General features: G+C 38.3%; 1 protein-coding gene across 1 annotated transcript; it reads left to right on the top strand.

Annotated features, from left to right (window-relative positions):
• Window positions 1-1974: 1974 nt before the first annotated feature.
• Window positions 1975-11799, top strand: ilrun (inflammation and lipid regulator with UBA-like and NBR1-like domains). The gene is made up of 5 exons (XM_023272131.3): window positions 1975-2273; window positions 6358-6512; window positions 6642-6839; window positions 7080-7384; window positions 8486-11799. The coding sequence occupies exons 1-5, from the start codon at window positions 2116-2118 to the stop codon at window positions 8519-8521; spliced, it is 852 nt and encodes a 283-aa protein (XP_023127899.1). The 5' UTR covers window positions 1975-2115; the 3' UTR covers window positions 8522-11799.

Raw genomic sequence — 11799 nt, 5'->3', positions numbered from 1 at the left:
AAAAAAATTGATAAAAATGAAAAATACAGTTTTAGCTCTTTTTTTCTGTTATATACAACATTTAAAACAGACATCTTCGAACATGACACTAACCAGTTGCAATAATTTAGTAATTTTGAGAATATGAATGATTTTTTTTAAGTTAATTACATCAAGAAACTGTGAGAAAGCATTAGTCATTACTGAAATATTCCTTTTTTCCTACAGCTATAAAGCCTTTAATTTCCAGTTATAGTCATGGGAGCATAGTGGTCTAAAAAAAGCACATCTATAAAAATGCATTTTAATAATTCAGTATCAGGTTTACAAGTTGTGCAAATAATACATTCAATACTGTATATTAGCAAATCCATATAATACTAAACTGCAAAATGCAACTTGGATGTCATTCATTAACAAAAACATTAATTATCTGAATCCTAGGCTGAAGGCTGTGAATCTGCAACACGTCATATACTGTATATCTTAAGAAAAGCATACTAATATACAGCACATATGCATGTCATGTGCAGTTGTCAGTTTGTTAGGTAGAGTGTAATAAATAAGCTTGCAAAGAAATCCTACCTTCATAAGGATCATACTTTGTAGTTTTTTTGTTTTGTTTTTAAGATCATAGCAAATCTAACAAATCAACAAGTTGATTTGTTAGGTGTGTTACTCACTGTTTAAGTGACACAAGTTCAGGGACTCTCAGACTGTGAGTACATCCATCCATCCATCCATCCATCCATCCATCCATCCATCCATCCATCCATCCATCCATCCATTGTCTATACACCACTTAGTACTCATTAGGGTCATGGGAGGATGGAGTCTATCCCAGCTGACTTAAGGCGAAGGCAGGGGACACCCTGGACAGGTCACCAGTCTTTCACAGGGCTACACAGAGAAAAAATCACACTCACGTTCACATCTACTGACAATTTAGAGAATTCTGCCAATAGAACAGATAAATCAACCTGAATGCTAGGCCATTTGATTAAAATCAGCAATTTTTTAGAACAGTTTCTGCTCCGACCATCTCTGATTTGATTATTTTATAGCCTAAAATATGGATATTTATAAAGATATTTGTAATGTTAGCTTGATATATCAAATACTTTCTGAGATATATATTTTTTCAAACTATCCTTCAACATGCTTTGAGCAAATTAAAATGAGTTGGAATGAGAATATCTCAGAAACTGTTAAAGATAAAATCCTGAAATTTTCGCTGTTATTTCTCATCATGTGGCTGAATTAGGATCTACAATTTCTGACGAGTAAACCAAATAGTCTTTGATTATGAGTGAGTTGAAATATCTCTGAAAGTTCTTGATATACTGATCTAAAATTTTATAGATATCATTTTTAATATTCATAGTTTATGATTCAAAAGTTTCAAGGAAATCAGAGATGGCTGAGGAGAAAGTCTGATAATCTGAGATTTAAGAACCCTGCTGTGTCACTGAAACATTCAAATAATATTTGTATTTATATTTTATGATTTAGATTAAATTAACATAATTTAAAGGGTGTAGTTTATGCTACTCTTTATTTTTTATGTTTATTGTGAGGCAGTACAATATTCTATTTAAACAGTGTGGAATGATATAAATTCACAAAATATTTGAAACGCTCACTATTTGCTTGCAGTAGCTCTGTGATTATAAACATTATAAACGGACACCTGAATTTATCACTGTAGTGCTTTCTGTTCTAAATAATATACCATGGTTCAAATACCAATAAATTAATTTTTAAATGAGATACTAGAAATTTTATTGGTTAAATACTGTCTATAAATAATGTATAATTATTGGATCCGGTGTTAGTATTGTGATTTATGTGTTGGTACTGGGCTGAAATATGAGCAACATGAACCTCATTGATAAACCAATGAAAAGGAGGCTACAAATAGCAACAGATGACGTCGACGCCCACTAAGTGATTGGCGAAGGTGACGCGCGCGCTGTTGCAACGTCAAACATCGTCCCCCTGGTTGTGCCATGCGCACTGGCGCTTGTTGTTGTTGAGCTGGTTGTTATGGCTGGACAAGGCCTCGGACTCTACTGAGAGAGGACCCCCCTCCCCTCCCCGGACCACCCCGTCTCCGTTACGGGACACCCGCCACCCATGGAGGGCACAGACATGGACGTGGACGCGGAGCTCATGCAGAAGTTCAGCTGCATGGGCACCACGGACAAGGACGTCCTCATTTCGGAGTTCCAGAGGCTGCTGGGTTTCCAGCTCAACCCAGCCGGCTGCGCCTTCTTCCTGGACATGACCAACTGGTGAGTGCGGGGACTGGAGGGCCTGTTGTCGGGCAGCAACATGACGCGGAGCTAGCTTTATAATTAGCTAGTTAGCATACGTGAAACTGCTAAGAAACATGGAAGCAGACACACACGGTGCTAAGTTGGTGGTGTTCACAGCCGAGGCGATTATTTCATCATTCCCACACGGGAAATGGTAGTTAACTCCTAACGATCTCTCGGTAGCAAACGGAAGTGAAACGGTGAAGTTTTTCCTGACTGTTAGTTTTAATAAGGTGGTAGAACTGATATAAAAACAAAGAGCATGCTAGCTAATGAGCTAGCAGGCTAATTTAAGCGCAAGAAACTCGGTGTATATTGTCTGCCATGTTATATAATAGTGAACACAGCCAGTTAAACAGCACTCCTCGGGAAGCCACAACTCAAGGCAGCGCCAGTCACTTCACGTTCGTCTCATGACGTAACCAGTTGTGATCTATCAACGGCCGACAACAAGTAGTCCTGATCAAAGCATATTTGTGCTGCTGATTTACCAGTCTCATGCTCTTAGTTGATCTGCAATCGGTGGGTTTGATTGTCTTGCATTTAAAAATAAAATCCGCCGCCTCCTTCGGATATTGAAAACAGTTTCTGTTTTGGAGCATGAAATTAAGTCTGGGAATCTGCATGGCAAACTGGATAGATAACATTATCACGTGGCAGATGCTGGAATTTTCCCACTACAACTAGTTGTAGGAGTTATTCCGGAATCCAGAGTTTACAGCAATACATGAGCAGTATTGTAGAAGTACTTATACGTCTATATGTGTTATGTTTCTTGATAAGATAGGTAGGAGATTGGTCACATTTATTCAAGAATGACTCCACTGTATTTCCACATAAATATCAGTCTGACTGTCAGGTAGTCATGATAATGATTCTCTGTCTGATAAATACATGTGGAGACCTGAGACCATGCCAGTAATATCATCACAGGTGCCTCAACTCATAGAGTAGCAATGTATATGAAAAAGTCTTTCTTACAAACTAGAGGCGTGCAGTGTTGCAGTTGTAAACCAGCCAGTAGTCTGACTCACTGATGATTGGCCACACATTTCAGCAGTTTTCTCTTCCCCTTGAATTACCTACACATCATCATTTTTAAAATCCCTTTCCCTTCAGGAAACAACCTCTAGAGCTAATACACCTAACGCAATGAATTTTTAAACTTGGTATCACCAGTGTAGACCTGTCGGCCCCATCTGTACCCTGATGTCAAATCTGTCTGATTTTGGAACCAGCCACTGGGAGTAGGTTTCTTAGGTGTAGGTGGTGTTGGACACGGAATTAGGGATGTTAAACTGCAAAACTTGTCTTGCATTGTCAATGACCAGTTCTCACCAGAGGGTGCCTGCAGGGGGTGGACAAGGGTGACTAGATGTCCAGTCTGGTGTGGAGTACAGTGGAGTTCTGCATGGGAGACACAGCAAGAACGATAGAGGGGAATGGACTCCAATATCAAAGCATATGATGCACTGTCGGGACCCAGAGAGGACGCACGCTTAGCGTTTATTCATGCAACCGAAATCTATGGGGTTTGCATCTGATGCATTTAGATAGATAGATTAAACCTTTATTGATCCCACAGCGGGGAAATTTACAGTGCAACAGCAGCAAATAGAAGAACAGTTTGAATAAAAAAGGGAACAGCACACAATGCACACAGTGCTTAGATATAAATATTTTCTCCTTCTAAAAAAAAAATACAATATTTACAGCAAAATTCCTATGAAAAAATAACACTGAATGAAAATGAAATGAAATGAATAAATGAAACTGTTGAGCAATTTTCTGATTTGTATTGTTGAAGTATATTTTAATGGTGGATATTGCCTATTGTTAAGGCCAATTTATGTTTTCTGCAGCTGCAAGGGTACATGCTATGTATATTTTGTCATCCCCCCAGATCCTTAAGAGACACCTTTATGGATGTCTGTATGCAGCCCAAAATTTGTGAGAGTGCAGCTGCAGATTGTCTGCACCACAGGCACCCCAACTGCACATGTGCAAATAAAATAAGTGGTGGTCAAAACAAATCCTTGTTTGTAGGAGAGACTGTGTGATGAGATTCTCTGGTATGCACAGTTTTATAATTCATCACTGAAACAGTTGTAATACAAGTAGTCTCTGTAGGGCTTTTGAGAAGCTTTGATTTGTACATGCTTTCCATCAAACCTGCCCAAACACAGTGGGAAGTCTGAAATTCTCTAGAAATTCTGTGTTATGTCCATCTGCTATGTTCAACATACCCCGGGAATAATCACTGACACAGTGCTACAGTCTGTAAATAGCTGCTATATCCTGTAAAAATTGCCATATGTTTCTTGTGGTCGATATGAGGGGCCATACAACTGTTATCTTAGACCTGTGCAAACTATGAAAATATGAACAGAACTGCATGTGTATCAGCAGCCAGCTTTAAAAGTCTACATTTGTCTGCATGCACAGATGTGGAAAGCATGATTTTTCCCTTTTTGTCCAGGCCTAGCCAGAAACCCTTTGCCTCCATACTTTTTGGACATTGTAGGGTTGCATAGGTGAGAAAGTGCGTAATTTTTCTTAGTAGCTCTTCAATGATCTGCCATTTACTGCAAAACAGCGTCTGTGACCTTATTTCCTCGAGGATAAAAATACATTTTACGAGTTATTAAAAAAATGTTACAAACAGTTTGCCAGAGCCTATGCCGATCATTTAAGCACTTTGTTCAGCAGTCCAAACTCCAATCATTTTTAGTCTTTTAGAAGTATAACAAAATAACTACAGTAATATATTTCAGAAGCTCTACCTAATGAAAATTGGCATTTTTGCTTGCCAAGTTATGCAATACTGCAGACAAACACAAAAACCAAAGCTTTTTATTTTTTTTTTTAATCCTCATTGAAATATGAACATGCACAATAAAACTGTTGTAACACACTGCCTGACAGAAAAGTGATTTTATTTTCACGTGCCACACGTTCACACCGCATTCACACCATTTGGCCAATCAGATCAAGTCCCAGGTGGCCATCTGCTACCTTCGGCTTAATTGGTGTCAATTTAGTGGCAACTGTGAGGACAGCAAGAGTGATGGCTTTGGAAGACCAAGGGAAGAGTCAACAGATGTTTTGGTTGAGTTCAGAAGAAAATGTTTTAAAGGGATCAGGAAAAATTCAACTTCAGTTTCTTGTAGTTTTAAAGTTTTATTTAAATGTAAGTTTTGTTTGATTTATTTGGTATCCAGGTGCAGTTTGTTTAATGAAAGAATGTTTAAAATGATTTTATTTCATTATTGAGTGTGCATAACCTATTCATTGTTTGTGGTTAATGTTAACAATGCTCATGTAAAGACAGATACGGGAACTGTACAGCTAATGTCACTCAAGTATTTGTTGATTTATCACAGGTTGAATCATCACTGCAGTACTAAACAGTGTTATTTTACATTGCAGATTTTCCTCATATCCTGCAGGCCAATTACATAATTACAGATTTGTTTTTTTATTGATCAGTGTCTATACCTCTTAAGTGTTATTTGAATGTACTGCACATATAGATGGGAAAAAACTGTCAATAAAAGAAGCTAAGACATATGTTATTTCCTTAATAAAAAGTTGCTCTTTTCACTCTGTTAACAGAATGAAACTGAGAGACGGTATATAATTTATGTGAAGCTTTTTATCTGGTGGATTTTCAGTCAATATCAGAAGAGCAGGTTGGAGTGTGTTGCCACCAGCTCTCTAACCAACAAAGTGCTCAAATAGCAAGGAACCAAAAGTAAAATAAACTGCTTGGCAACAATAGCTGCCTAACTGGAAATTTCAGAAGAGTGGAGTGTGTCTATGATGAAATAGTCAAATAGTTTATGAGGAGAGACCAGAGTTCAAACTCCCTGTCCTGGCAAATATCTGTTATTTATATTGTGAAATATAATTGTAAATGCAGGACGGGACGGTCTTTACAAAAAAAAAACAAAAAAACAAAACAAAGGCTTGTTCTTCTTGATGCTAGTTTCATTGCCAGGACCATTCAGGTAATGTCGACCCTTAACAACACCATGTCCCTTGTTTTATGTTGGAACAGGAATCTACAGGCTGCTATTGGCGCATATTATGACTTTGAAAGTCCCAATGTCAACACGCCATCCATGTCCTTTGTCGAAGATGTGACGATTGGCGAAGGAGAGTCTGTCCCTCCAGACACACCGTTCACAAAGACCTGGAGGATACAAAACACAGGTGCATGTCTCTATATTTGAACGCATGGCTTATATAGGCAGCCTTTCTCAATCTGTATGTAACAGGCATCAAATCACATTCCTGGCTTTGTGGTTGATCTGTGACTGAATTCATATTTGTATTTTGTAGGTGCAGAGTCGTGGCCACCTGGGGTTTGTCTCAAGTATATTGGTGGGGATCAGTTTGGGCATGTAAACACAGTAATGGTGAAGTCTCTAGATCCCCAGGAAATATCAGATGTGAGTGTGCAGATGCGAAGTCCCACAAATCCTGGCATGTACCAAGGCCAGTGGAGGATGTGTACAGCCACTGGGTTATTCTACGGAGGTAGGAAAGCAAGATGATTTCATTCATCTCTAACAAGTCAATTTATTAGACCTACAACTAACTTTTATGTTTATTATATATTCCACTGAAGTTTCTGTAAGCCTAAGGTTGCTTTGTTTGACCCACCAAACCAAAATTATTCCGATTAAAGCCGTATAACAGAGAGAACATTAGTAAATTGGTATCTTGACTCAGTCATCTATAGTGAGCCCACATCAGTGCATATTTCTTTTCCCACAGATGTAATCTGGGTGATTCTTAGTGTTGAAGTTGGAGGTCTCCTCGGTGTGACCCAACAGCTGTCCTCCTTTGAGACAGAATTTAACACCCAACCCCAGCGCAGTGTCCAGGGAGACTTCAACCCCTTTGCCTCGCCACAGAAGAACAAGCATGATGCCACTGACAACAGCTTCAGAGATCCTGGTGGAGCCTGGGAACGCACACAAGAGCCAATCCAGCAAGATCAGAATGGACTGTCTCATAATGCTGTAAATAGGGCATCAAATGGTCTCCAAACCAATCTTTCCGTGGTGACTTATGGCCAGGTATGCGTACATAAAACCATAAGTTTTTAACATTGCAAATACTTTCTCAACTTTGAACCTACATCACCACATTCACTTTATATACGCTCACTACTCGACAGCCACTCTGTAATGTTAATTATAGTAATGATACCATAAAGACATTCAAATTCACCCAAATGACTTTCTTTTTGTTCCTCCAGAACCACATTGCTCATCAAATCTACGTGTCTATCCATTAACGCGACAGCATGCTGTTCAGACTTCTGCTGTGTTGAAAGTCATATCTAAATGTTGCTGAGTTCCATGCAGTAGGATTGTATATGACCAGGGTGCTCACACTGACATGATGAAGACACACTGAGATGCAATCAGATTGACAGAAAGGAGTGCATGTCTGAAAGTGGCTTTAGATTTAGAATAATGTAGCATAACCAATAGGATAAATGTTGCATTATTTCCCAAGCTAGTCATAAGAAGAAAAAGACCAAAGACATTTCCTCATTTCTTGTGAGTTCCTTTGTTTTGTTTTGAGTGTAGTTAGTGCTAATGTGGCTGAAAATCTTGATAAAATCAATATGAGCGATGATAGATGCTGTGACCATCACGTGAGTATTGTTACAATTTAGCTAATTGCTAATTCTTTGTGATATGTGTAACAGATTTTACCTACAGCTTATTTCCCCTAAGTTTATGATATTTGTTGAGGAGAAGTTGTCACTGAATTTATCTGTCAGTGCAGTGACTCACCTATGCGACTCAATCACCTGATTCTCTCAGATGGATTTTTAGTATCGTCTCATACTTTCATAGCTGAGCCCTTATGCACTATTTGACCTCAGAAGCTCTCCTGGGCTAGTAAAGTGGACTGTAGAGAAGCATTTGGCTTTGTTTGCTAGTTGGAGCATTTAAATGAGCCATTAAATCAAAAGCAGATTGACTGAGCGGCTTCCTGTAAGTACTGAAGATTCTGTTACAGCCCTGAAACTAAATTCAACAATTCACAGAGGTGCTGCTCTCACATACATGTCGCATTCTGAATTTTTTACATCTATCATCAATGTTGGATTAAAAAAAACAATTCAGAAACTATAACTTATAACATTTCTTAATTTTTCACAGGGTATTCACGGACCCTATCCATTTGGACAGAGCTAGAAGGACAAAGACACCCCCCCCTCCCCCCATGGTGTAGACGAGTTTAACACCCTGGGAGTCCTTAAATGCAGAGGAGTCTGAGGGGGGTGGAGGAACAGTTGTTTTATACTGACTCATGACAACCCTCTCCCCAAGAAACCCATGGCCCTTTTCACAGAAACACAAACAACAGTGAGGTGATGGATAACATCTGCTACAGTGAAACATCCCACCTGACATCAACACCCGGATTCGCATGTGTGAATGCTTGATTTAAGAGTGCTATAAACCCTTGAAAACATACATGAACACAACTATTTTTATTTCCACTGTAAAACACGCCTAATTAAAGGGAAAATCACCCTAAACAATGTGCAAACTATTTGGTAATCCCATGGGCAATTGAATACTTTCTCTCTTTGGGGTTCCTACCAAGGTCTGACATATTTTGAAAAACACAGAACAGTATAAAAATGAATGGTGGTTATTGATCATTTTGAGGCCTTGATAAATGTTTAAAAGAAGACAGAAAAACTGAACCGAAGTCTGATTTTATTTTTAATTGTTTTTGTTCACCATGCCAAGCTGTTTTTATTTTAGGCGCATGGAGAAGTTCCACACTCCTTTAGATGACAGCCTTGCACTAGTTTCACCACAAACCAGGGGAATGATGAGATGGTTAAAACAGATATGACCTGTTTTACCAGACTACTCTTCATGGATAAATTCCAAAGATTGGCAGACATGAAAGACAGTCATTCAGTTGTTGAAATCTGCCTTTGAGTTGTATTCACATGTATGATGGCAGGTGGATTATGGGAAAGACTGCTAAGTACACATCTTGTTCACATCAGCCGACAAACAGAAATGGATGATTTTGTTTACAGTACGACACTTCATCCATTAAATTTGTCTTAATTTGAATGTGTGATTTGACTGAAATGAGGCATCCACATTTGTTTATTTTCAGACATTTCTGTAATCAAATGCTGCGTGAGAAATATTGAAGTTTTCAGAGAAGTCAGAACTTTCCACTTGTGGTTCCGATTTGGATTGTAATGAGGTTTACAAGTTGAAAATTGGGAATTCTACAAGAAAAATTGATTGGCTGATCTGTTGTGTTTAAGTGGCAGGAGCAGTTGTTGGAATTTTCCTTTCACCGTTTCAGGTCCTCCAATCTGGTTTAATAGACTTAATTGTCTTCATTCTGTCTTTTTTCACAGTTAACATCAAACTGAGTGCAATCTCAAACATAATCTGAAATTGTTTGTTCTTCTGTTTATTTTTGTAATTGATAATAGAGTTTTTGACTGAGATGACATGGAAATTGACGCAAATATCTACTGTATTACACATTTAACTCTAAAGGTATCAGTGTTCGTGTTTTCAGGCTCAAACTGAGCAGTGTTGGACTTTTCTGGAGTCCAGGTCTTTGAGTCAGGTCAGATAACACACATTGAAACGCCAATACCTTAAATAACTAAGTTGCGACATTTAAATTTTGTCACACAACCACATTACACGTAGGAATCCTACATTTCTGTCCAGAAAAATCACATCTGAAGAAGTCTATACATCCAAGACTGATTGGATAGATGATCCTCAGCACCAAGATGAGGAAAGAATTTCCTGCACCTTTGCATAGAAAATATTGTTGATTCTTGTGTAGGAGCCCCGTTTTTCTCCCAAAGATAAAACCCAGAGAGCCAAGACACTAATCTGTGCTGTCATCAAGCCACACAATCTGCAGGTGCCTGGTTCAGACTGCATGGGACATGGTGTGTGTTTTTTAGGGTGGGTTTTTGCTTTAAATAGATGCTGAAGCGCAAAAAGGATGTGAGTGAGTTTGAGTAAGTGAGGTGTGAGGAAGGGTTGAAAAAGCCATTTAAATCTATTTTGCCTGGTGAGTGACTGTAGTTTCTGAGTCCATGTCTACAGTATGTGTACTAAATATATATATATATATATATATATATATGTATGTGTGCGTGCCTGTTAGGTGTGCATGTATGTTAATGGTTTCTGTTTGGATTTAACTGACATAAAATAGTGTATACTACTTGGGCAAAGGATGACTTGACATGTACACATCAATATGGAGAGAGCTTTAATAGGCATGTACCTCAGAAGTATTTTTGAGTGATTCTTCTACGCTTGGATGAACTGATTCAATAATTACCCTGTTGTTATTTATTTGCTGTCTTTATGTGCACTGCAGATTCAAAAGGTCCCATTTGTAGCCAGCAGGTGGTGCTAAAAATCAGTCGACCAACTCAAACTTTACTTGACACCATGCTACACTGTAAACACAAATACGTAATGAACTTGTAGTTTGACCCTGGTAGATGATCGAGATATGAAATTTGATGGTTTGCATCTGCCTTATTAGTACCGGTGTTCTGTTACTGCTATTTGCACAGCGCTGCCTGTCACCTCCGACGAGGAAAAGAAGAGATTTTTGGCTTATTGTGGATTGTGACACCAGCATTTTCATTTGTTTCATCACAGCTTCAAGTTTTGTTTTCAAAGTATTGAACGTACACATTTTCACCCATTTCATCACTGCACTAGTGTCTGGTGTTTAAAATACATATGTTGTTTTGATGACATGAATGAGTTTGACTGTTGTTACCCCTGATTTTTTTACTTCAGCTTCAGTCATTATGTCCAAAAGTGGTTTTCATGTATTTTTGGCTTAAAAAATAAAATGGAAAAAGTTGTTAAGAGAAATCTGTGATACTGGTACGGTTTATTTCGCAAGGAGGAATTCAAACAGAATTTTTTGTATTTGTTTTGATACTTCAATTGATCAAAATTACTCCAAGTTGTTAATATGAACATATGAATGTCATTAAAAACATTTAAAGTTTGTTGTTATAACATGTACCATCTGTAAATTCACCAGCATTCTGTGTTGCAGCTCTGCTTTTTCTGTATTCAAGAATCATCTGAGAGTCCTCCTCCCAAACAGTATACACTGTTGAATCTGTTAGTCACGTCAGGTTTTTTTTTTGTTGTTGTTTTATGTGTGTGTGCGCTTCCTTCTTGTGGGGTTGCTTGTGTGTGTTTGTGAGTGTGAGAGACAGATGGTGAGGAGGTCTGAAATTTGCTGGATTCATTCTCTAGTTTTAGTTTATGACTATGTATGGACTTGAGCTAGGCGGCATGGTGAGTGGATGGGATGAAAGTTTACATAGTCCTAAGATAGCACATTTATCTGAAGAGAAATTGTCAGAGCTTTTTTTCCCCCCTGTATCTATAATTAAGCATTTGTATGATTAAATTAACACAAACAGTGA

Source organism: Amphiprion ocellaris, chromosome 5, assembly GCF_022539595.1.
Source record: "Amphiprion ocellaris isolate individual 3 ecotype Okinawa chromosome 5, ASM2253959v1, whole genome shotgun sequence".
Lineage (NCBI taxonomy): Eukaryota > Metazoa > Chordata > Actinopteri > Pomacentridae > Amphiprion > Amphiprion ocellaris.
Note: the sequence above shows the minus strand (reverse complement) of the source record. Positions and strands in the feature narration are given on the sequence as shown.

Bases quoted from the DNA above. Each gene is read 5' to 3' on its own strand.
- ilrun (XM_023272131.3), top strand. From the start codon at position 2,116: ATGGAGGGCACAGACATGGACGTGGACGCGGAGCTCATGCAGAAGTTC. The intron at 2,274-6,357 runs GTGAGTGCGGGG...ATGTTGGAACAG, and splicing joins TTCCTGGACATGACCAACTG to GAATCTACAGGCTGCTATTG. The intron at 7,385-8,485 runs GTATGCGTACAT...AATTTTTCACAG, and splicing joins CCGTGGTGACTTATGGCCAG to GGTATTCACGGACCCTATCC.